Genomic DNA, 27,396 nt, shown 5'->3' with positions numbered 1-27,396 from the left:
TTACATTTTGAAGGTTCCTCCATTGGAATCCATCTTACCTCTTTTTACTCTCTTCCCCCTTTTTCCCAGCAAGTACAAGGCCCGGCCCTGTCCCTCTTAATCATGGCCCCAGCCAGAGCTGTCGCACATTAACCAGTCGCTATCTCACCTTCATCTAGCAAATGGCCCATTCTAAGATGGATATCTTATCCTCTTCAAATTCCTTTCCTTCTATGTCTTTTCCTAATTAACTTTTAATTATCTTCGCAAGCAGTTCTGCTAAACAAACGCCAAATTCTATCTGTGGAGATTATAATATGGAAGAAACATAGGCTGGGCCTTCTCTGGCCAAATTAAAGATACATTAACAAAGTCAAAACCCTAACTTACAAACAACAGATAACTAGCCTGGCAGGACCATCCTATGGGCCCCCGTGTGGAATGTTTATGTTTCACCTAATCTAACTGATTAAAAAGACTGTCTCAAATTCTAATGCAAGCTTCCCAGGAAAACGAAACTTATCATTTAAAAGCCATATACATTTTTAGGCACCCCTAGTTTCTAACACCTCTTTGTTTAATATCATCATAAATGATCTGGGGCTAGGAGTCACGAGCACAGTGGGCTGAACTTGCAGCTGATACAAAGCTAATGAAGGTGGTGGACTGCAAAGCTGAACAGGATAAGCTACAGGAGGATTTGAATATACTTGGGAATTGGGCAGACAGGTGGCAGGTGAAATTCAATGTCCGGAAACACAAAGTGCTTCACATGGGGACAAAACTCCAGAAAGAGACTATTGCTTAAATGGAAAGAAAATAATTAGTATGGAAAATGGAAGAGATATAGGCGACTTGATTGACCATAAGTTGAAGCTATCACCACAGTGCCTGGTGACAGTGAGTAAAGCAAATCAGATGTTGGGACATATTAAAAGGTCAACATTGAGCCGAAATAGTGAGATCGTCCTGCCACTTTATAAATCATTGGTGCATCTGCACTTAGAATACTGGCCGCCACATTACAACAAGGATATTGCAGCTATTGAAAGGATACAGAATGATGGAGGGATTGGATTATGAGGAGCTCTTGTATATGGGCATGTTCTCACTGGAAAAGACAAGGTTGAGAGGTGATATGATCGCTGTTTTTAGGATTATAAAGAGACTAGATAACGTAGATCACGATGAGCTGTTTCACTTTGTCTAGAACAGTAGAACCAGGGGACACAGCCTGCGCTTGAAGCGGGGGGTGGGGGGGTAAATTCAAATCTAATCTGCGGAAGCATTATTTTTGTGAGCGGGTGCTAAATCTATGGAACAGGCTCCCTTGGGAGATGGTGGAAGCAGAGAATGTTAATTCATTCAAATGCAAATTTAGATTTCTTTCAGAAAATAATCCTTTGGAATCCAGCATATGAGCAATTTGAGACATGACATATGGTAAGTGCAGAATGAACCTATGGCTCCCAAAGCTTTCCACCACTGGGGGTTTTCCTTGCCTCCTGTATGGATCGGTGTAGAGTGAATCGATAGATTGTTTACAATGATTTAGTCAACAACTCCATTATTGTTGCTTCATGCGACTACCAGGGTGGTAGAAGGCCAATTAGATGGACTGTGTTCTTTTTTCGTCTATTAATCCCTGTGTAGTAGGTGGGCTGAGGTACGCTCTTGAGGTACATTAGCGGGAAATTTATTCCACACTGGTTCCTGAAGTAGGAAAATGTCCCAGCACCAACGTCAGTCACCTTGATGAGCACAAAATTCAACAAAACAGTCAAGATTTTAGAAATGTGGTTAACTTTAGACAGAATAATCATTATTTGGCTGTAAGAAAACATCTGTTTGGTGTATGATTCCTACTCAGCGAGACCTAATTTGGGCATACCAGCAACATAAGGATATCATGATCAATAGATGGATATAATAGATAAGATCGATAGATAAATAAACAACAGCTGGCACTTTTATAGTGGCTTTAAGAACATAAGAACATAAGAACATAAGAAATAGGAGCAGGAGTAGGCCAATCGGCCCCTCGAGCCTGCTCCACCATTCAATAAGATCATGGCTGATCTGATCCTAACCTCAAATCTTCTATCACTCTGCATCCACCCGAACCCATGTGATCTCCCGGGAGAGGCGAAAAACCAGATAAAGACCCAATCTTTGGCCAATTTGGGAGAAAAAAATCTGGGAAATTCCTCTCCGACCCATCTAGGCGATCGAAATTCTTCCAGGAGATCACTCTGTCCCTATATTTTCTACAGTACTTACCTTCTGTAAAGGCGATCTCCACCCCAGCCAGGAACAGGAATAAAACCATCTCCTGAAATCTAACAGAATTAGAACACAGTAGGAGCAGAACAAGGCTACACGGCCCCTGGGCCCGCTCCACTACCCACAGGGCCATGACCATTCCGAACCCAGACTCATGTCCAATTTCCTGCCCGCTCCCCGTAACCCTTTATTCCCTTTACTTCTAGGAAACTATCTATTTCTGTTTTAAATTTATTTAATGATGTAGCTTCCACAGCTTTCTGGGGCAGCAAATTCCACAAACCTACCACCCTCTGAGTGAAGAAGTTTCTCCTCATCTCAGTTTTGAATGAGCAGCCCCTTATTTTAAGATTATGCCCCCTAGTTCTAGTTTCACCCATCATTGGGAACATCCTCACCGCATCCACCCGATCAAGCCCCTTCACAATCTTATATGTTTCAATAAGATCGCCTCTCATTCTTCTGAACTCCAATGAGTAGAGTCCCAATCTACTCAACCTCTCCTCATATGACCACCCCCTCATCCCCGGGATTAACCGAGTGAACCTTCTTTGTACTGACTCGAGAGCAAGTATGTCTTTTCTTAAGTATGGACACCAAAACTGTATGCAGTATTCCAGGTGCGGCCTCACCAATACCTTGTACAACTGCAGCAATACCTCCCTGTTTTTATATTCCAACCCCCTAGCAATAAAAGCCAACATTCCATTGGCCTTCTTAATCACTTGCTGCACCTGCATACTAACTTTTTGAGTTTCGTGCACCAGGACCCCCAGATCCCTTTGTACTACAGTACTTTCCAGTTTCTTGCCATTAAGATATTAACTTGCTCTATGATTTTTCCTGCCAAAGTGCATAACCTCACACTTTCCAGTATTGTATTCCATCTGCCAAATCTCTGCCCACTTACTTAGCCTGTCTATGTCCCTTTGCAGGTTTTTTATGTCCTCCTCACTCACTACTTTCCCTCCCATCTTTGTATCATCTGCAAACTTTGATATGTTACACTCGGTCCCCTCCTCCAAATCGTTAATATAGATTGTAAAGAGTTGGGGACCCAGCACTGACCCCTGCGGAACACCACTAGTTACTGGTTGCCAATCTGAGAACGAACCATTTATCCCAACTCTCTGCTTTCTGTTAGAGAGCCAATCCTCCACCCACGCCAGAATATTACCCCCAATCCCGTGATTTTTTATCTTGAGCAATAATCTTTTGTGTGGCACCTTGTCAAATGCCTTTTGGAAGTCTAAATACACTACGTCCACTGGTTCCCCTTTATCCACCCTGTATGTTACTTCCTCAAAAAACTCAAGCAAATTTGTTAAACATGACTTCCCCTTCATGAAACCATGCTGAGTTTGCCCTATTAAATTATGTTTATCCAAATGTCCCGTTACTGTCTCCTTTAATAATGGACTCTAACATTTTACCAACCACAGATGTTAGGCTAACAGGTCTATAGTTTCCAGCCTTCTGCCTACTACCCTTTTTAAATAAGGGTGTTACATTAGCAGTTTTCCAATCTGCCGGGACCTTTGCTGAGTCCAGTGAGTTTTGGAAAATTATTACCAATGCATCCACAATCCCTACCGTTACTTCCCTCAAGACCCTGGGATGCAAGCCATCAGGTCCAGGGGATTTATCCGCCTTGAGTCCCATTATTTTACCAAGTACCACTTCCTTAGTGATTTTAATCGTATTTAGTTCCTCCCCCCCTAGAGCCCCCTGTTTGTCCAGTGTTGGGATATTCTTAGTGTCCTCTACTGTAAAGACTGATACAAAATAATTGTTCAGTGTTTTTGCCATCTCCATGTTTCCCACCATTAATTTCCCGGTCTCATCCTCTAAGGGACCAACATTTACTTTAGCCACCCTTTTTCTTTTTATATAACTATAGAAACTTTTACTGTCTGTTTTTATATTTTTTGCTAATTTACTTTCATAATCTATCTTCCCTTTCTTAATCAATCTTTTTGTTATTTTTTGCTGTCTTTTAAAGACTTCCCAATCTTCCATCCTCCCACTAGATTTGGCTACCTTATATGCCCTTGTTTTTAGTCGGATACTATCCTTAATTACTTTACTTAGCCACGGATGGCTATCTTTTCTTTTACACCCTTTTTTCCTCAGTGGAATATATTTTTTTTGGAAGTTGTAAAGTAACTCCTTAAATGTACACCACTGGTCATGTACCGTCTTACCCTTTAATCTATTTTCCCAGTCCACTCTAATTAATTCCGCTCTCATACCTTCATAGTCTCCTTTATTCAAGCTCAGCACGCTTGTTTGAGATCCAACCTTCTCACCCTCTAATTGAATATGGAACTCAACCATGTTATGGTCACTCATTCCAAGGGGATCCTTTACTAGGACATTTTTAATTAATCCTGTCTCATTACACAGGACCAAATCTAAGGTTGCTTGCCCCCTGGTCGGTTCAGTTACATACTGCTCAAGAAACCCATCCCTAATACACTCAATGAACTCTTCCTCAAGGCTGCTCTGCCCAATTTGATTTGTCCAGTTAATATGATAATTAAAATCCCCCATAATTATAGCTGTTCCCTTATTACAAGCCTCAACTATTTCCTGATTAATACTCCGTCCAACAGAGTTGCAACTGTTCGGAGGCCTATAGACTACACCCACTAGTGTTTTTTTCCCCTTATTATTCCTTACCTCCACCCAAACTGTTTCACTATCCTGCTCCTTTGACCCAATATCATTTCTCTGTATTATAGTGATTCCTTCCTTTATTAACATAGCCACCCACCTCCTCTCCCTTCCTGCCTGTCCTTCCTGATTGTTAAATAACCTGGTATGTTTAATTCCCAGTCATGGTCACCCTGCAGCCATGTTTCTGTAATGGCCACAAGATCATACCCATATGTCATTATTTGTGCCGTTAACTCATTCATTTTGTTACGAATGCTACGTGCATTCAGATAAAGAACTTTCAAATATGTTTTGTAACACTTAGTTCCTGTTTTTTCCCTTTTTAGTACTTTACTTTTTACTCCATACCTTCTGTCCCTTCCTGACACATTCTGTTTTTTAATTCCCCCACTGCTACCTAAGTCTATGACCTTCTCTGTTGTCATTTCTATTATTTGCTCTCTAGAAACCTCCCCCCCACTAATTAGTTTAAAGCCCTCTCTACAGCCCTAGTTATATGATTCGCCAGGACTCTAGTCCCAGCACTGGCCAAGTGGAGTCCGTCCCAACAGAACAGCTCCCTCCTGTCCCAGTACTGGTGCCAGTGTCCCAAGAAGCAAAACCCATTTCTCCCACACCAGTCTTTGAGCCACGCATTTAACTCTTTAATTTTATTTATCCTAGCCAAATTCGCTCGTGGCTCAGGTAATAACCCAGAGATTATTACCCTTGAGGTTCTGTTTTTTAATTTGACCCCTAGCTGCTCATACTCCTTTAACAGAACCGTCTTCCTTGTCCTATCTACGTCGTTTGTACCAACATGGACCACGACAACTGGATCCTCCCCCTCCCACTGCAAGTTTCTTTCCAGCCCAGAAGAGATGTCCTTAACCCTGGCACCAGGCAGGCAACACAGCCTTCGGGACTCCCGCTCTTGACTGCAGAGAACCCTATCTATCCCCCTAATGATACTATCCCCTACCACTACAACATTTCTTTTTACTCCCTCCACTTGAATGGCCCCCTGTACCACGGTGCTGTGGCCAGGTTGCTCATCCTCCCTGCAGTCCCCGCTCCCGCCCTCACAGGGAGTAAGAACCTCGATCCTGCTGGACAAGAACAAGGGCTGCGTCTCCTTCAACACTACATCCTGGATCCCTGTACCTTCCTCACTCGTAGTCACACCGTCCTGTCCCTGACCACGGACTACATCTGCAGTAATTAACTTCATAGGTGTGACCATCTCCTGAAACATAGAGTCCAGGAACTTCTCCCCCTCCCTGATGTGTCGCAGTGTCCGAAGCTCGGTCTCAAGCTCCATAACATGGAACTTGAGTTCCTCTAGCAGCAAACACTTGTCGCAGATGTAATCACCATTAGCCTCAATGGGGTTCACCGGCTCCCACATCTCGCAACAGTAACACATCACCTGCTCCATTCTATATAATTAATTAAATTTCTTATTATTAGTTATGAAGACCCTGCCCGGATATATATGATAATATCACACCACTATTCAATAGGACTTACCAACTTAAAGGTATGAAAGAGAAGAGAAGGAAGAAAACCAACCAACCAATTCAGAGAAACAGAAGTGTGGGGAAAACGGAGGCTGAGCCAAACGAGCGGAGATTAGAAAGGGTGAGCAAAAACTCAGCCTGAAAAACCAACGGCCGGCACCTTGGCCACTCCATTGATGCCCAGTGGCTGTCTGATGCAATATTCAGACGGAGCTGTAAATGGGGGAGCAGTCCACACGCCTGAAATGGGCGTACGGCTGTTTAGATATGTGAGTCGGGCTCCTAATTGGGCCCTGATTGCAAAATTTCAGGTACAGGTGGGCGGAGTGCGCATCGTGCATGCTCCACCTTGGGCCAGGCAATGAAGAGGAAAAGCTAAGTGAAAAATTATTTTTGTGCATGTGTCTTCTTCTTGGGCAGTCCCTCGGAACCGAGGATGACTTGCTTCCACATTAAAAATGAGTTCTCAGGTGACTGATGAGTCCAATGCGCGACCTACAGTCTCTGTCACAGGTGGGGCAGACGGTGGTTGAAGGGGCGGGTGGGTGGGGTGCTTGGGTTGACTTGCGCTGCTTGCGCTTGGCTTCCGCTTGCTCCCGGTGAAGAGACTCGAGGTGTTTGGCGCCTTCCCGGATGCTTCTCCTCCACTTTGTGCGGTCTTGGGCCAGGGATTCCCAGGGGTCGGTGGGGATGTTGTACCTTTTCAAGGAGGCTTTGAGGGTGTCCTTGAAGCATTTCCTCTGCCCACCTAGGGCTCTCTTGCCGTGTCTGAGCTCCGAGTAGAGCGCTTGTTTTGGGAGTCTCGTATTGGGCAAGCGTATAGTGCATGTGTATGACTATAATGACTTGAACATCCGTTCAACAGGAGTTACAAAGTTTCTGATTCTACATTATTCTTGCAATTAAATGCCTTTTATTGTCTCTTAAAACTGGAGATGGGAAACGCTACATTTAAAAAGTGATTTTATAATGAATGGACCAAGTAATTTACACTTGAGGAAATGATTAGCCAGAAGGTTAAACCTACTCCGTTGTTCTTCAAAAGCAACGTGTTGAAGATTAGTTGTGTGATGCCATAGAGGCCCTTCAGTGGAACAATCCATCCGCTAAAATTTTGGAATATATGCATGCATTTTCAGTCTACCCAGAATCATTATATATTCAAAGTCACGTACGTAAAGGATATTACAGGAAACTTTTGTTTAACCGGAGGTTAAATGTCCGGAAAGCTCTATCTACCGGCAAAATTCAGGAGCCGTTTCCTATCAGTTTTTTTACTTCTCGTTGCTTTTTTTTCCCAGTCAGGTTCTGCAAGGTCTAGCTGAAGCTGTTGCTTAGCTACAGAGACGCTTTTAAGCTGCGGCCGACTGTTTTGAAGCTGTTGCTAAGCAACAGGGTTTGTTGACTCACACGGAGCTCAAAAGCTCCGTATGTTTTAACATTAGCGCTGGTTTCTGCGGCAGTTTTGATGGTACGGCACCAGCTCGGTCCCGTCAGTGCCGGATACCAGAAAGTTTCCTGTAATTGAAATGTCAATGGCTGGTAATTTGAACTTTTTGTGTATTGATAAACAACCGGTTCTGGCTAACTTTTTTTTTTTCAGTGACTTTTTTTAAAATCAAGTCTTGCAGAGCCAGTAATTAAAAAGCAGGTTTTCTGCTGCTTGAATAAATATTTTTGTTCTGAATTTTAAATGCAGAATGACCTCTGAAAAATAAGATAGTAACTATATTCAAAAATCATTTGGAATTCTAAAGTATTATACTTTATAAAATATCTATCCAGTTTACTCAGTACGAAAGCAGCCAACATTTTTGCAGCAAATACTGTTAACGAAGCTTTTTGAGCCTGGAATACACGGTGAGTGAAAACGACTGACGTTGGAAGCCATGTTTCCAGCTGTATTTGACTACCTCTGAACTGAAGAAAAAGCTGAAAAACTTCCAACATTCTCTTGTTCTTGCACATTATTGCTGAAGATGTTTTAGGCTGCATTTACACTACAGCTGCGGAATCGGTATGAAACTTCACACTAATGTTACAGTTGTGGTGTAAATGCATTTTGGAAGTTTTCTTCCATACATTTATACTTGCAGAGGGCCAATGGGATAAGTTTGACCCATTCTTTAAATGTTTTGTAACTATATAACATAACGTATAAGTGCCTTGCGTTTAATGCAAGGGTACAAGGATTACACGAAAGCAGTGGCCAATCTATGGCGGACTTAAAACCGTTTTTAAATGATGCATTTACATGACAAATGTATCATTCATGTGAAGCAGTTTCACTTCACACCGATGTGCAAATGCAGATAGAACTCGGTACCTGGGCTTAACCTGAACAAGCTGCTTTTGGTTTGGAGTTGGTTCAGGTCTTCACACCCACTTTACACATCCCAGGTTGAGCACCTATGCAAAGCCAAAACTTCTTCACACTGATGCTAAACTTGTACAGGAAACTTTTTTTTTTATCTGGCACCGACAGGACCAGCGTGGTGCCGGTTTATCAAAAAGTCCAGATTACAGAGAGGTATAGTAAAAGGTGCGAGAGCTCCGTACACAGCAACAAATCCAGGCTTCCCTGTTGCTTAGCAACAAGTGCAGGAACCCCGGCTGCAGACCAAGCGTCCCTGTTGCTTAGCAACAAGTGCAGGAGCCCCAGTTACACAGCCACAGAGCCAGGAACGGCCACTAATATGAAGTAAAACTTACCTGAACCTATTCCTGAATTTTGCCGGTTAACAGAGATTTCCGGTTATTTAGGTGCCGGTAAATCGAGAGTTTCCTGTATTTGAATACATGGTAAAACAGGCAAATTTGGAGGTTTGTATAATAACTTAGAGATAAAATAGCCTACTGCACACGATGAGGTACAGAGAGACTCCTTCGAGGTGCTAATTACATTACAAATATCCAAAGTTTTTTTCGAGAGCCACTGTGACTTTCTAATTAGGAATTAATTTGCAATGGCTATCGTAAACAGCTTAATTAATATTACACCTCCCTTTTCAAATTACAGATAGGCACTGAAACTACATGTAAGTGGAACTAAAATGTTACACACCTAAAGTCATGCACGTAGGGTTACAATCCTATAAAACGAATCTACAAGATGTGTTAAATCCAGAAAAATACTGGAAATCTACAGCAGATACATTAATAGGCACAATATGAATTTAGCTTTACTTTTTCCAGTTGGTGATTGACCTAGTTTTTGTTTCAAGCATTTTGTTTGTTTTTCATATTTCCATAGTTGGTAATTTTTTTCCCCCTCTTTCGACCAACAAAATGGGTCTGTTGAATAAAACTCAAAATATAACAATCGACACTTATGTTCATTTAAAGTAGCTTAGTCTAACTGGTCTCATTAGCCCAGTCAGCATCTGTGGAGAGAACAGACAAGTTAATATTTAGGATGCAGTCCATTCTTCAGAACTGTGTTGAAGAAAGGTCCTTATTTAAAACATAAACTCAGTGGCCTAGAAATTGGGTTGGGGCACCAAAGTGGCGCAGAAGTCGGCGGAGCGCAGGATTTAGCGCAGCGATCGGAGTGATACCGATCGCCAGAAATTCAGTTTCAGTGCCCCTCGAGGGACACGGGGCGAGGCTCGAGGCGCTCCGCGTCCCTCTTAGGGCGCTGATACTGATTATCGCAGCGCAATGTGCCGCAGCGCCACATGCTGCGGCACGGCACGCTGCGGTACTGCAGGCCTTCCTCCCACTGTTAAGGGGGAGGTGCCTGCAACAGCACGATCCCCGATCGCGAGTGCCGGCAAATGAGCCCGGCACCAAGGAGAAGTGCCGGGCTCTCGGGAAACAGCCGGCAATGCCGCGGGGGGGGGGGGGGGGGGTTAGGAGGCCGGGGACGGAGGTGCTGGCAGGCGGCCGCCAAAAAAGCGGCCGCTCCGCACCTCCACCTTAACTTGCGCCGCTGCCGGCACAGTAAGGCCCCGTGAACCGGGCGCGGGTAGCGAACGGCGCAACTGCGGCGTTCGCTACCAAATATCGCGAACGGGGCGCTGCGCACATCGATGACGTCATCGGTGGCGGCGCAGCGCAAATGCCTAACGCCACCATTAGCGCCCCTACTGAATATCGCCGGAGACGCAGCCAGTGGCGCTACAGCCACTGACTGCCTCTTTAGACGCTAACAGGTGGCGCTACTCACCCAATTTCTCCCCCAGTCTGTTCTTTAGACACACTAAGGGTTTCTGCTATTTTTGTTTCAGATTTCTAGCATCTGCAGAATTTTGCTTTTTATTGGTTTCCTTATTGTATTGATCTAGTTACCGTAACTCAGACAATCACATCTGCTCTGTACAGTACTAGTCAGACACACCACCCTTTTTGCATGTGTTCTATGATTTTACTGTAATACAATACTGAATGAAGACTGTTACATTCGTTCCTTTTTTTTCTATGTTTGCACAACTGAACTGACAGTAAATGTTGACATTTGACGCAAGCACGGCACGGTCCTATTACTTTCATGATCAGAAGATGAATCTGAGCTCCCCAGTTTATACAATGAGTAACTGAAGTGCACAGGCCAGGAAATTAACGGGATTTATCCCTGGGTTGTGCTGAGTCAGCTGGTCCCAGTCAGATGGTGCTGGCATGCTACAATTGGCCTCTGTAAGAGCGAGATTGATCGCTGCTGGAAATGTGCAGATATTGAGTGAAAACAGGGATCGGTCCTGGTCGTGATGTCCATTGTGATAGAATACTCCCCGTCACGACTTGCATGAAAAATGGACACTTGTGCGAGATGCTGGTGGGGCACCCTAACGAGCTGGGGGGAGAGAAAAATTGAAATAAAAACAGAAAATGCTGGAAATACTCAGCAGGTCAAGGCAGCATCTGTGGAGAGAGAAACAGAGTTAACGTTTCAGGTCGATGACCCTTCGTCAGAACTGGAAAAAGTTGGAGATGTAACAGGTTTTTAAGCAAGTGCGGGGGGAGGGGAGGAAAGAACAAAAGGGAAGGTCTGTGATAGGATGGAAGGCAGGAGAAATTAAGAGACAAAAGGGATGATGGTGCAAGGCAAAAGGAGATGGTAATGGGACAAGTTAAGAAGCAAAAGATGACCCTAAATGAAGTGTAAAAGGGAATGGCTGAATGATCGACAGCTGCCATGTGAGAGAGAGGAAAAAAAATGATAAGGGCAGAGGTTATGGTCTGAAATTATTGAACTCGATGTTAAGTCCAGAAGGCTGTAAAGTGCCTAATAGAAAGATGAGGTGTTGTTCCTCGAGCTTACGTTGAACTTCGTTGGAACAGTGTAAGAGGCCGAGGGCGGAGAGATCAGAGGAAGTGGAGCGGAGAATTAAAGTGACAGGCGACCGGAAGCGCGGGGTCACCCTTATGGACTGAATGGAGGTGTTCCACAAAGCGGTCACCCAATCTACATTTGATCTCCCCATCGTGAGCAGCGAATACAGTATACTGAATTGCAAGAAGTACAAGTAAATCGCTGTTTTACCTGGAAGGAGCCCTGGACAGTGGGAAGGGAGGAGATATAGCACCTCAAGCTTTTCACAGCCAATAAAGTGTTTTTGAAGTGTAGTCGCTGTTGTGTATCAACAATCGTTTAGTCCCTCTACAATGTACTGGTACTAGAATGATTCCCCAGTTTAACTCGCTGTCCGTAAGTGACTCTTAAGCTTCACACGACAGCGCTAAATATTCTTAACCATTTATGTTGCACGCTTGATCCTGGCAGCTTATGCCAGACTTGTCTAAATGATGAGACAAATGTGAACTTTATACTGATGAATACTGGGACATAAAACTGAAACTTGAGAATTTAAGTGAAATTAGCTCAACATTTTAACCAGCAGCCACCTCTGGAGAACACTTGTCTGGCACGTGTGCATTCTGAATTTTTGCACTGATAACTATTCTTGTTTTATAAACTATGCACTCCTAATAATTTGATAAGAATGATCGTGCAATTATTTGTGTACCAGTTATAAACTTGAGTATATATAAAAAAGAGTGTAGGTATACTCTGCCAGCCTTAAATCTTTTCACAAGAATAAAGATGTACAGTAGCATAGCTTCTACCTATTACATCATTTTTCTGACTCAAAGGGTTTTCACAAACGAAGCCTGCAGTACAGTTACTGCTATAAGAAAAAGCTCCGTCAGTGCATGTCCAGCGTACGTTTGAACCAAAGCGTTCTTCATCTTTAGCAGCAGGGGCAGCATGGTGGCATAGTGGTTAGCACTGTTGCCTCACAGCGCCAGGGACCCGGGCTCGAATCCGGCCTCGGGTGACTGTCTGTGTAGAGTTTGCACATTCTCCCCGTGTTTGCGTGGGTTTCCTCCGGGTGCTCCGGTTTCCTCCCACAGTCCAAAGATGTGCGGGTTAGGTTGATTGGCTATGATAAAAATTGACCCTTAGTGTTAGGGGGATTAAATATGTGGGGTTACCGGGATAGGGTGGGATAGGTGTAGGGGTTACGGGGATCGGGTGGGATATGTGTCGGTGCAGGCTCGATGAGCCGAAATGGCCTCTATCTGCATTGTGGGGTTTCTGTGATTTCTGTGAGAAGGAAAAACAGAATTCATTAATAAAATATTCAGCAGCTGTACTCTAGGCACTTGATATGGAACAGCCAAGATATTGACTGTTGAGTTGGCCCACTACCTTGGTCACTGCTTGGCCTCACCTACCTAACAATGTAACTCCGTATGCATCGGTTTTGACTTAGTTAGATTACATCTGCCTAATTATTTAAACATGTTTTCTACCAATGAGTTGGTTGTTGTTAAATTCCCATTTTTTTTTTAATCCACCCCCAATTCATGTTGGGGTAAAGTTCCTTGGGTGCCCTGGCACCTCGCTCAAGTTTCCATTCTTCGTTCAAATTTGAGGCTGGGCATGTTATTCAGCTTTGAGGATGTATGACAGCTGAGCCCGATCCTCCCCTCATTCAATGTCCATACGTGTGCATTCTCCAGCAGCAGTCACTGGACACCGACCAGGTGCAGGAAAGCAGACTGGACTTCCTCACCCAACCCCCCTCCCCAATCACATTGCTCAGGCCATTCGTAGCGCCACTCGGGGCAAGATCAGCTCACTTGACACGGCCCGTGGATTTCGAAGAAGGGTTCTGCATCCGACATAATAACTGGTCTGTTCTCTTCACAGCCGCTGACCTGCCGAGTGTTTCTGCATTTTCTGTGTCTTTTTTTGTTGTTGTGGATCACGGTTCACACTCTGACCTTTCCTAGTTTGTGCAGCTCAGTTCTTCACTAAACTGCATAGTTACTGACTGGGGCCATTGGGGCAGCTCGCCCACCTGTGAGCTTATGTGAATTGGAGCCTTCGCCCATCATCTCAAAAATGTGAAGAGTTTATAAGACTAAAGCCAGTGACGATGCCTTGGGTCTGAATGACCTGTTGTATATCCACTTTTATAGCTGTTGTCATTTCGTAGTCGATGTTTTCCATGCAGAGCCAAAATCGAATTTTTAATCTCACGTACAATTAGATCTCCCTGGATTTGTAATAAATAAAACGAAAGCAGTGAATATTTGAGGATTAAAACGATTAGATTTTGAGTCCGTATTTACGTGGGTGTAAAATGAGTGGGATCAGTGATTTCATGTCAGTATTGGGAATGACATAAACTATTCCAGAGGGTATTCTGGTATCAATTAAACTACTGTATACTTTTCTAAATAGGTTGATGCCATTTGTCAAAACAAGGTTTAGGATGACATTAACAAGACATTAGTTGTTTCGTGTCTCTGGCTGTGCACTCAGACATGAAAGGAGAAGCAGATTTAGCAGTGGATGCTTTTTAAACCTGCGTAACTAGAATGCAGTGGCACAGATTGATAACTAGACAAAGTACAGGTAATCATTATACCTCTTTTTGAAGCATTTTCACAGACTTGTTTTGAATGCATTCTGTACTCCAGTGTTCAACTTTTCTCCGCCGTTGCCTTTAAAGTAAATCTGCAGTTTTCAATCTGCCTATTAGTTATAAACTAGCAGCAAATACTTTATCCACTGCTGTGCAAACTTCAATTCTATTTTTCTGACTTTGTTTTTATTATTCTGATTGTGCCATGCATCTGCCATTGGACGTGCTGACATGAATCAGTCATTCATGAAAGAAAGACTTATGAAATAATACTGAGCGGCCTACGGGTGGCGCTGTCCAGGGAGAGTATAAATACTCGGGCACGGGCCCAGCTTGCGCAGGACATTCTTAACAGGAACTAGTGAAGGACACAACTAGACCTCCATGTTGTAAAACAGTTGATTAAAGCTTTGTTTAACGCTTAGACCAAGTGCCTAGTAGTTTTCTTAACGTCACACGCTATCATCTTCAAAGTGCCATCCCTATGCCAGGTAGCTGAATGGCAAAAGATCACTCGTAACGATGGCACCTCCAGTTTCACAGGTTACAATAGCTGGCGCTAAGTCCAATTTATGTAGTGAGACTTAGGTTTGTGATAATACCGCCAATTGTATCCTCTACTTACAAATGCGGTGAACTGGTTTGTTTTGCCAGACATATTAGCACAATCGGAATCCTCCTGTAAAATTCAGTAGTATATTTTATTTTAAGACAAAGATAAACTCATTTTAATTGCATGTAAAACCAGTTGGAAAGCAGTCCATTGACCCCCTCGATAACTCAAGTGTGTAGTTGAGGCATACAGGAAAGTCGCAGGTTCGATCCTCGATCCTCAATTCTCATCTGGGCCAATGATAAGGGTGCTACAATTGGCCTCTGCACATCTGCTTAGGATGGGTAAAATCGACCAGGCTCCTTGCTCCTGATTCTTATCAGATGATTCTTGCTGGAGCTGTATCTATATGGACAGATTTTTTTTTTTTTAATTCGTTCGTGGAATGTGGGTGTTGCTGGCAAGGCCAGCATTTATTGCTCATCCCTAATACACATAATGTAATCAAAAGTTGGAATAGGTTGCTAGGGTGAGAGGTTGAAGTTGGGGCATTGGACTCAGGATGGTAATCTGGAAGGACGAAATTAAATGGGCTGAAGGATTTTTTTTTCATCTGACCCTATCTTGTGCGGTTTGGTACATACTCACAGAATCACAGAAACCCCACAGTGCAGATAGAGGCCATTTTGGCCCATCGAGCCCGCACCGACACATATCCCACCCGATCCCTGTAACCCCTACACCAACACATATCCCACCCTATCCCCATAACCCCATGTATTTAATCCCCCCAACACTAAGGGTCAATTTATCATAGCCAATCAACCTAACCCGCACATATTGGGGTGGAAGTTTGACTGAACCTGGTTTCAAAAATGAATTTTAGGCCACTTGCCCCTCCGACAGCTGCCCTCGGGTAAATGCCGGGAGGGGGTAGTGTTGAGGACAGTAGTACAGGATCGCCAAAAAAAAAAATTCAGCCTGGACACCTGAAAAATGGCCCGACCGAATATTGTGTCGGATGTTTTTCAAGCCTCCTTAGAGCGCAGGGCGCTGTCCTGCGAAATTGGTCGTTTTTTTGCCCCCATTTTCCATCCAGAAAACTGCCGCCACGGTGACCAATTTCTACCCCATTAAATTCGTACAGGTATAATTTAGATATGTCCCTTCTCTTGCAGCAGAGATTTGAAAACATCATTTATATGGTAGGTAGTGAAATATGATATGATGGCATAAAATACCCAGATAGGATTCCAGTGTGGTAACTGGAAACGTCAAATAAAATCCTTCAAGTTCCCCTTTTGCGTAAGTGAAGGATACTTAAAAACATTGCTTGGTGCCCTTGAGTATCAGAAATGCATATTTGGCTGGTGTCACCTGATGGCATTTACTTCAAGAACAAGCACATTCCTTATTCAACAACTTTGTGCCATTTAATACAAAAACACCACATTTGGCTTGTGCAACTTCATAGCATTTTCCTTAAGAGGGAGCGCATTCCTTCTTCTGTAATTTAAACAAGGAGGTACTGTTCATTAGATATTGTTACTAGGAAATTGCTGCTTTTATTCCTCTATACCACAAGTTCAAAGTTTGAAGCCGTGTAAAGCAGTTACCTTTCCGCAAGCGATGAGAATTGTCAGTTATCCCATTGGGCTTCACGTGAATGACTGGACCAAGTTGGTGACTCGTTATAAATGAAAGACTACAGGGGGAATTTTCCCAGCCCTGGGGAGGCAGGTATGGAGGCAGGACTGCCGGGAAAATGGCAGAAACTGGGAGCGGGTACCGACCCCGCTCCTATCCCACCTCCGTGCCATCTTTCCGGGAGGCGGGTCCCCGAGTTGCGCAGGGACCCATCTCCTCGAGGCGGGAAGAGGATTAGAGCTAATTAACAGGTAGTTAACAGGCAGTTTTGAGGCTTTCCCCCCATTTTACGCCTGCAATTGCGGGCTTCCCGCCGGCTGCGAACCTCGCCAGGGTCAGCGAGATGAGCAGTGGGTCTGTGGGGGTGAGAGGGACTTAAATGTCAGCTGTAGAGGTGAGTAATGGGTGCAAGTGTGGATAGGTAAGTATGAGAGGTGGGTGAAAAGTGATGGAAAAAGTTTCCTTACCGTTGCTTCTTTCTGCAGGCTTCAACCCTTGGGGATCCGGAGGTGCCTCATCTCAAGGGCAGCGATGACAGAATGGCTGCTGCAATCTCAGATGCAGCAGCCATCTGCTTTCTGCTGAGGAGAGAGGTCTTGGTGAGCCTTTATGCAAGGGCTCACCTTAGAACAGAGATCGTCAGTGTTTGACAGCTTCTCAAAGCTGTCAAACGCTGACAATTCATCTGTCAAAAATTTTTCAACAGATGAAGCGTCATACGCTGGCGTCATCTGTCACCGGCTTTCCCTTAATTGGCCGGTAAGCCTGCAGGGTGGGCTTAATGAGGCCAATCAAGGGAAAGTAGCGTGGGTTGGTCAGATGTCGCTGGGGGGCGGGACTGAAACCCGGAAACCAGAAGTCCCGCCTCCAGCACGACGCCATTGACAAAATCCAGCCCTACAAGTCAATGCCAAATCATCAAGCTCAGAGTGGAATTGAGCCATACAGCAAAGGAAGGCCCCTGGTTCAAATCTCAAACAGCGTGAAGCAGGGGCACAACTCGCTGCTCCTGGGCTAGGTGCAAGGAAATAAAATTCAGCCCGCGTTTTCAGTTGACCGCTGCTGGAAAGTGCATGTGGATGAATATCCAATGAGAACACAAATGGGTTGAGCTGTGAACACGTGAAAAGTGATCACTTGGGCAAGGACAGCTTCTTGTTTTAATAGAGGGTTTTCATTAATAAAAGCTGTGATAGCCGAACTTTTATTACAAGAAGGAGAAAACCCTTTCAAATTCTACAGCAGGCAAGAAAAGAGATACTTGGGTGCCCCCTGAGGCTCCAGTGATGGGCATTGTTTGACACTTTCCTCCACGTTTTATGATTTTGGAGTGAGTGACCTCGGGCATGCAGCTTTCAACTAAAAATCCCACATCTACAGTTTGTCCATCTAGTAAAGATGGAACATGGTGCCTAGCAGAGGTCTAAATGTTCCGCATTGACTTTGAGTATTTATGAAGCAATTTAACATTTGAAAATCTACGCCTATAGAAACGATCTTGTTTCAAGCTGCAAAAGTAAAATGCCAGTTATTGAGGATCATTGAGTTTTTTGGATAATTATTCCAACAAAGTTGCTCAAACACCTGAGAACTGTGGAAAGTGTCTCAATGACTTGCACTGGACAAAATATTTTAAAAAGAAAATGTTTCCCAACAGAGGACTTCTCTAGAGCAATTGCATTGTATGCCCTCATATTTATTAATTTTTTTGATTAAAATTAATCCTTTCCTGTCCCTAATGTTTTCCCACCCTCCTTGAACCTCTTCACAGAAATCTCAAGGGGAAGATTCCTAGTTCAAACCAGCTGAAGATCACAGGTCCAAGAACATTGGACCAGATTACATTTAAAAGCCTGTGATAGCAGCTTAATGCGGTAGGCTTTGGGGCCTGGGAGTGCTTTTCTTGCAATCTCCCGAGAAGCCCTTGAGCTATTAAAGACTGGGGTGAAGCTTTCCAAAGATTCACACAACTAACGGGGCCTCGCACGCGGCGGGTGACTATTCGGAGAGTCACTGCAGCATTGCCCACGATTTTCTCTTCAATGTAAAAGCAGCACCCACAATTTTCTGCGAAGTCACCTGCTACGTGTGAGGTCCTGCCAATCCTGCGGAGCCTCAGAAAGCTTCGCCCACCTAAGCTGCTGGAAGGTGATGCTATTGCAGTTCTATGAATTTACAAGAATCTTCCCTCGGCGAATAAGTCTGTAACGTAAAGTATTCCAGCTATATGCCAAGGCTGCAGTTCAAGTGCATTAGATGATTATTGTTAATTGCAACTTCCTGTGAGGGGATTTTTTTTTTATTACCTGTAATTTGCTATGACTTGCGGAATCCCTAGTGGGTTGCTTTGAAGACTGATATCATAAAGCAACCGTGGCAGCGATTCCCTATGCAAAAAGTTTAAAGACCTGGTAAAGAACTGTCTGCTCCTTCTCAGTCTTAAAATGTTAAGTCTAATTGTAGAAAAATGATCTTTATCTCGGGAGATTAGAATAGAAATACTAGAGAGTATCATCTTACCTAAATGCTGTTCACTTGGTTCCAAAGGTACTTGAGAAGACTGATCTATTATAAAATTACTTTCCATTGCTGAGATCGAATCACCCAAGCTATATTGGGCAGTTTATGGGCAATAGCTGAGGCGATTGAAAAGTTAGGGTAGTATAGGATAACAAACTCTTTCTACATCCCCTGTATTCTGAGACTGGCCCCATAGTAGGGAAATTCATTCTTAAAAGGTCATCACTGTTTGTGGGTCCTTGCTGCGTGCTGCCGCGTTTCCTACATGACAACAGTGGCTACGCTTCAAAAGTACTCCATTGGCTGTAAAGCGCTTTGGGACGTCCCGCGGACATGAAAGGCGCTATATAAATACATGTTCTTTCTACGATGACAGTGAAAATGCTCGTCTTTCTACAGAACTATGTATTTAAAAAAAAAAAAAAAAGAGGCGCTTCTGTTTTCATTTTGTCTGCTGAGTTGGGTTAGTTGTTGTTTCGTATGACGGGGAAAGCTTATAATGGGACATAACAACAGAAAATGCTGGAAAAACTCAGCAGGTCAGGCAACATCTGTGGAGAGAAATTGGAGTTGACGTTTCGGGTCGAACCCTTCAAAACTGGAAAGAACAGAAACTAGATCGAAGGCAGGGCTGCGATCGGACAAAAGAATAAAAGAAACAAAAGAAGTAAAAGAGATTAGAAGCTAGACGAGATGGTAATAGGCTGAGATTAGGTGTAAAGTGTACTGGCAGGGCAAAAGATAGCTGCCAGGTGTGAGAGAGAAACAAAAGGAAAGGGGGGGGGGCAGCTATCTTTTGCCCTGCCAGTACACTTTACACCTAATCTCAGCCTATTACCATCTCGTCTAGCTTCTAATCTCTTTTTTACTTCTTTTGTTTCTTTTATTCTTTTGTCCGATCGCAGCCCTGCCTTCGATCTAGTTTCTGTTCTTTCCAGTTTTGAAGAAGGGTTCGACCCGAAACGTCAACTCCAATTTCTCTCCACGGATGTTGCCTGACCTGAGTTTTTCCAGCATTTTCTGTTGTTATTTCGGATTTCCAACATCTGCAGTATTTTGCTATCTTATAATGGGATGTCTGGTTTGGCTATCCATTCGATGGCCTCCTGAGATGCCAAGTGGAGAAACGAGGTGCCTCCTGCGACAGATCTCAGTGGGCAGGCTGATGTGATATGTTCCACTCAGGGACTCATGGCCACAGTCACAGTTCGAGTTGTCCCTCATCTCCCACTGGTGGACTGTCCATGCCCTGTGTGGATTGGGTTGAGCGCTGTCCATGGTCTGCGAGGGAGGTCGAAGCCAGGGACCTCTGCTGTTGGGTTAGTGAAAGAAACCAATAGAGGCAGAGGTCGATGGAGGGTAATCAAATATTATTGTAGGACGTTAGCAGACATCAAGTTGCCTGATGCAGCTGGCCCAGATTTACTGAACACTGCGGGTGAGCGCACTGAGAAAACCAGCACGATCCACTTAACTGCGGTATATTCTAAAAATTATAGGGGAAATTTTTTTTAATTCTTCATCGTACGGGAGTGTTGATTTAGTAATGTTTTGTATCTTGTACCTTAACTAAATTTTGCAGTTGTTGCTGTTTCCTGTGCCGGCATTATTTCAATTCTCCTAGCTTTCCAAAAAGACCAAATTTATTTGCAGGTAAAATACTCGTTCTCAAGTTAATTTTTAAACTTTTCAGTAATTGAAAAACACTGGCTGAACTGTAAGGATAATACTTTCAATTTTTAAGTTATTTAAATTATACTTTCTTTTAGTAGGCTGGATGTATAATGCCCATTGGTTTTACAAAACCGCGCTCTGAGGCAATATAACGAAGGAAGCACAGTGAATCATCTTGTGGGTGGCTTTGTTCCAGAGGTGGAAGACTGCTAAACATAAGAGGTTACCATTACCAGCACTGGACAGGCAGGCAGGTCGGGGGGGGGGGGGGGAATGGTTTTGTTCCAACCAGGAGCCTACCTGTACAATGCAATTTTCACACTACTGGTAGGCACAGATCCTACCCCAACATTGGGAAGGGTATGTGACCAGAATCGTAAAATATAAATGACCTCGGCGCAACCACACGTGCAAATTATCACCTGGTGTTGCTGTAGAGAATCCGATGCATTAGTGAGAGACCCAGTGTCACTGTTAACACTTCAAAATGGAATTGTGAGATTGACCTATCTTTTATTTTTCTAATAAAGGAATCATTATGATTTTTTTTTTTAATTAAATGATTGCGCTCCTATTCCAATTTTTATTTGATTTTTATTTTCTCTATGAATGTGGGCGAAGCTGGTTAAACTGCATTCATTATCCATCTTTACTTGCCTTGAGAAGGTGGTGATGGTGGGATTTCTCACTGAACCACTGCAGTGCTGACTGACGGTGTTCCCATGATAATTGTGAAGCAGAACATCCATAAACGATTACACAATGGAAGCAATTTGAAATGTCTCCAGTGTTTGGTAGTAGTTTGGATACTAAAGCAGCCTTGTTTGTGATGGATCCTGACACTTTTTGTAATCTTACTTCATCTATTTTATAGTTGCAGAATCTGCTTTAGCAGTTGCTGCCAAAGGAAATAGTTCCATTATCTGCCATTGAAGTCGGTGTTTGCTGTCTCTTGTAGGTCTTCAGAATAGTTAATATTTGTCTGGGCACCCCTCCTAAAACTTTTACCTGGGAATTCAGAGACAAAGAAAAGAAGTACCAGAAGATTGGGCCACTAACACCTCTTCAGTTTTACACAGAACATGTGAAGCCACTTTTCAACATGGAAGACAAGGTAGGAGAGGAACTGTGGAGTTGTTGCCGAGAAGTGACATCCTTACTGTTAATGGCTTTACTTTTGCAATATCTTCTCCTGTCAGTGACAGTTGAATACCCAACTCGGTTCTTGACCTACCAGAGCTGATGTTCTGTATTACATAGAATTTACAGCACAGAAACAGGCCATTCGGCCGATCTGGTCTACGCCGGTGTTTATGCTCCACACGAGCCTCCTCCCACCTTACTTCATCTAACTCGGTCAGGATATCCTTCTATTCCTTTCTCCCTCATGTACATATCTAGCTTTTTTCTGTGTTGGATCTGACCAGAAGTAAAATCATTTTAATACGTATTGATTTTCCATTTTCCAAAAATAAGAGATTAAGGAGTAAAAGAGATATACCATGGCAATTCCTGAGCCTTTGGATCTGGTCAGATGAACCACATTGCTATGTTCCTGCTATGATGTGCTTTCAGTGGTGGAATTCTTGCTGCAAATACAATAATGTAAAGAAATACCAGAAAAGGCCAAAAGGCATCTAGTGACAGATATTTAAAATGGCTTTCAACGTTGCCCAAAGCTCCTTAATGCTGACTAATGTTAACCTAAAAAAGATAAAGTTTAATAGTGTTAATGATACCAGGGGTAAATAAGCTAATTTGAAGATGCAGTTTGCGGTCAAAAAGAAACAATCAGTTATGATTGAGATAGTTGCTGTGCTTAATTTACAAGATTTGATTGATTTTGGTGGCAAAATAGTTCTCCAGTACTGACCACCTTACTTAAGAAGGATTTTTGATGTTTGTTTTGGTAGGTGTGCCTGGTTAACGATCCCAGATCCTTCAACCCCTATGGAAAGCTGTACACAGTAGATTTCCTGAATAATATGTTGAAGGCGAGGAAGACTTTATACATCAACCAGCCAATTGAGGTGTTAAAGCAAATGGCCGCTGCTTCCATCAAGGATGGAGAGGTTTGCGTATTCTAAAATTTACCCTTCTTTAATTACAGTTTGTAATGAAATTAATACATTCACCAAAGTACAATGCGGCCCACTTGTGTGTAAATCTATGGGAGCAAACAGCTGGTAGCCAACAGGCAAGCAACTACAAAGTCTGAATTTGCTTCTTAATAATGGTTATAAGGAAATTTTATTATAAGAGAAAATCCCGACGATTGTGCCTCAGTTGCCTATTTGTATTGCACTAATAACTTTCAGGCATGCTGTTCCGAAGAGGCCTTGAGTAGAGACCTGGGACTTTGCGTTTCCGCCCCACACCTCCTGGAGGGGGAGGAAAGGTATAATCATTGGACTGCTCTTGTACCCCTTGTAGTGACTTTCTATGACATGGGCCTCCTCTGGGTGCAGGTCTTCAGCCTGTCCTCTTGACTGCAATAAGTGTACAAGTCAGACTCGAGGTGAGGAGGAGGAGCAGAAGATAAAACTAACAAAAATTAAAAATTCTTCTATATCCAAGTCGATGCTGGAATGATGTCCCATTTGCTTGAAGGTTTATAGCACAAATGAGTCATTGCTTTTTTTTTAAAGAGAAACTGACATCCAAAAATGCGATTTATTTATTTATTTATTTATTTTCCTTTCCTGAAATATTAACCAATAGTTCTGGTGTACACAATGCAAGTGATTTACTGAGAGTGCTGGAGTAAAAGGAGGTCTGTCATTTTTTTACCGGGGATAGGGAATTCATCATGGTTTTGCGGGTGGAAAGGGGGAGGAGCCTGCAGCAGTAGAGACCCAGGTTTTTCCATGCGAGGCCCCGAGGAGGACTCCTGGCCAATGTCCCTGTTGAGCCGCGTGGCCGCGCAGCGATCTGACGGTCCTGTGCCGGACGCTCAACGGCTTTATAATGTAAAAAAACCTCGCACGCGCGATAATTTGAATGGGCCTCGCAGCCCCTTTAAAGGGGCCACGCACCCACAGAAGATTAGTGGGAACATTGCTCCTGGCCGCATAAGTTTAAAACTTAACTTTTTCAGGCTTCTGCTTTTTCCCCGACATCCTTTTACTTGGTCCCTCTTTCCCGCAACTCCATGTGTGAAAATCTCTCATCAGTTGCAACAGCACTGAAACCGCTCTAATCAAAGTCACAAGTGACATCCATAGGAACAGGAGGAGCCCATTGAGCCCCTCGAGCCTGTTCCACCATTCAATGAGATCATGGCTGATCTGCGACCTAACTTCGTATACCCGCCTTGGCCCCATATCCCTTAATACCATTGGTTAACAATAAGCTATCAACCTTAGATTTAAAATTTACAATTGATCTAGCATCAACTGCCGTTTGCAGAAGAGAGTTCCAAACTTCTACCGCCCTCTCTGTGTAGAAGTGTTTCCTAATTTCACTCCTGAAAGGTCTGGCTCTAATTTTTAAACTATGCCCGCTCGTCCTAGAATCCCAAACCAACGGAAATAGTTTCTCTCTATCTACCCTATCTGTTCCCCTTAATATCTTAAAAATTTCAATCAAATCACCCCTTAACCTGCTAGATTCCAGGGAATACAACCCAAATTGTGTAATCTCTCCTCGTAACTTAACCCTTGAAGTCCGGGTATCATTCTGGTAAACCTACGCTGCACTCCCTCCAAGGCCAATATATCCTTCCTAAGGTGTGGTGCCCAGAACTGCTCACAGTACTCCAGGTGTGGTCTAACCAGGGTTTTGTACAGCTGCAGCATAACTTCTACCCCCTTGTATTCTAGTCCTCTCGATATAAGGACCAGCACTCCATTAGCCTTTCTGATTATTTTCTGTACCTGTCCATGACATTTTAATGATCTATGTACCTGGAACCCCCGAGTCTCTTTGGACCTCCACTGTTTTTAGCTTTTCACCATTTAGAAAGTACCCTGTTCGATCCTTTTTAGGTCCAAAGTGGATGACCTCACATTTGCTTACATTGAACTCCATTTGCCACAGTTTTGCCCATTCACTTAATGTATCAAGATCCCTTTGTAATTTTATGCTTTCATCTACACTGCCTACAATGCCGCCTATCTTTGTGTCATCGGCAAATTTGGATACATTACTTTTTATGCCATTATCTAAGTCGTTAATAAATATTATGAATAGTTGAGGCCCCCACACCGATCCCTGCGGGACACCACTAGTCACATCCTGCCAATTAGAGTACCTGCCCATTATCCCTACTGCCTGTCTCCTGCCGCTCAGCCAATTTCCTAACCAGGTCAATAATTTTCCCTTAATTCCATGGGCTTCTACCTTAGATAACGGTCTGTTATGTGGGACTTTATCAAATGCCTTCTGGAAGTCCATATAAATAACATCCATAAACATTCCCCTGTCCACTACTTTAGTCACCTCTTCAAAAAATTCAATCAGGTTTGTCAGGTATGACCTACCTTTCACAAATCCACGCTGGCTCTCTCTGATCAACTGAAAAATTTCAAGCTGTTCAGTCACCCTATCCTTAATTATAGACTCTAGTAATTTCCTGACAACAGATGTTAGGCTAACTGGTCTACAATTCCCTGGTTTCCCCCTCTCGCCATTCTTAAATAGCGGAGTGACATGCGCTATTTCCCAATCTAAAGGAACGGTTCCTGAATCTAGAGAACTTTGGAAGATTTATAATTAGGGCATCTGCAATGTGCTCACCTACTTCCTTTAAAACCCTGGGATGGAAACCATCTGGTCCTGGGGATTTGTCACTCTTTAGTGTCATTATTTTCTTCATTACTGTTATTTTACTTATGTTAATTTTATTGACTCCCTGTCCCCGATTCAATATTAGTTTCCCTGGAATTTTCAGCATGCTATCCTCTTCCTCTACTGTAAATACTAACGCAAAGTAATTATTCAACATGTCCGCCATTTTCCCGTTGTCATTGACAATATCACCACTTTCAGTTTTTAAGGGGCCAACATTGCTCCTGACCACCCATTTTTCCTAATGTAACTAAAAATTCTTCGTATTGATTTTGATATCCCTTGCAGGTTTCTTTTCATACTCCTTTTGTAGCTCTTACCATTTGTTTTGTGACCCTTTGCTGTTCTTTGTATCTTTCCCATTCGCCAGGATCTGTGCTATTTTTTTGTATTTTTGTGTGCTTTTTCTTTTAGTTTTATGCTGTCCCTTACCTCTTTCGTTGTCCATGGCTTTTTTTGGCAAGTTGAGCTCTTGCCCCTCTGACTGCGACCGTGGTGCACTATCCCCCCCTTGTCCTTTCTGCAGTCTTTTACAAGGTCAATCGCACCATCCTCATCTAGTCCCTCCTCTGTTATTATTAACTCAGTGGATAGTTTAACTTACCAATCTGATTGTACCCAGAACATCTCCATCAATGACTTCTCTTCCCAGCCCCACACCATTACCTCAAGTCTCTCCAAAGGAACAATCCTTGGCTCCCTCCTCTCAAATCTACATGCTGCCCCATAGTGACATCCTCCAAAGACGTGGGATTTATCTCTTTAAACCACTATCCCCACCACCACCCGAGAGCACTGGAGCAGTGACAGGCCAGGTTAAGCACTGCTCCATCTTAACAGCTAAACATCACAATCCTACTCCAAGTGCTAGAGTATCTGTGAACAATGCCACATTTCAAGTATGACTAAGCTTCCACTCTTTAGAGTACAAGTTACATGTGAAAACTTGACATCACTCTGAACATATTGTTTTACCATTTCCAAACAACTAGTTCATTTCCCACGGTGTTGCTCAGGGACAGTTTTTTTAAAACAAGTAACTGACCTCATTGTAACCTAACAAAAATTGTGGTAAATTAATTACGGAGTTGCCTTCTGCTCTCACATAACTCGCCAAATCTTAGGGCTCGATTTTGTCATGGGGCGGGCTGGGGTCGTGTCATCTGCTTTTCATGTTATCCACCCGATTCCAAATCGATGTGGGAGAATGATGCGATTTTCACCTAATTGGGCAATTGAGTTCCAGTGTGTGGGAACCCATGGCCCAATTAGATTTTTCAGTCTGAAACTCGCCTCCGATGACGTCATCATTGCTGCTGCATTTAAGGTCTGCAAGAAGCCTTGCTTCTTCTGCAGACTGCCAACCTTTTGGCCTTTGCTGTGCGAGGGACCTGGAGGCAATATGAGCAGCGGGAGGCCTAAGTCTGCTCCCAGATTTGATGACGTTGCCCTGCAAGCTTTGGTGGAGGGAGCAAGAGCTAATAAGGAGGTGCTCTTCCCTTCAGGGAGGAAGAAGCCTCCCCAACAGACGAAGGCTGTGTGGATCCAGGTGGCCCAGGAGGTCAACTCGTTGTCGCTGATCCGGAGAACCTGGCTTCTGTGCATGAAGAGGTTTCATGACCTGCGCACTGGAAAAGTGAGTATGACTTTCCCATCACCCTCAATCTGATCCCCATTGCCTCTCCTCACCAGCACTCAGCTTTAGCAACCTCTTCCTCCACATCCCACTTGACACTGACATCCCTGCACCCTTACCCATTCCCTCTCACTCTATGGACACATTCACCTAACTATTCGACTATGCAGCCCTCACACTCCCTATCACTGTGATGCTATGAAAACAACTTACAAAACACAGGGAGGGCCCTTGGTCTTGCCACCTCACTCCATCTTTGTC

General features: G+C 43.6%; 1 protein-coding gene across 2 annotated transcripts in view; it reads left to right on the top strand.

Moving 5' to 3' along the window:
- blmh (bleomycin hydrolase) overlaps positions 1-27,396 on the top strand; it is a 128,117-nt gene that overhangs the window by 46,289 nt on the left and 54,432 nt on the right. For both annotated transcript variants that reach the window (XM_085964984.1, XM_085964985.1), the window contains 2 exons: positions 21,670-21,825; positions 22,625-22,783. In XM_085964984.1, the coding sequence (XP_085821110.1) occupies positions 21,670-21,825; positions 22,625-22,783 (315 nt within the window). The remainder of the gene's footprint in view (positions 1-21,669; positions 21,826-22,624; positions 22,784-27,396) is intronic.

Source organism: Somniosus microcephalus, chromosome 22, assembly GCF_052327205.1.
Source record: "Somniosus microcephalus isolate GS21.2 chromosome 22, FLI_Smic_1.0, whole genome shotgun sequence".
NCBI classification, from domain to species: domain Eukaryota; kingdom Metazoa; phylum Chordata; class Chondrichthyes; order Squaliformes; family Somniosidae; genus Somniosus; species Somniosus microcephalus.
Note: the sequence above shows the minus strand (reverse complement) of the source record. Positions and strands in the feature narration are given on the sequence as shown.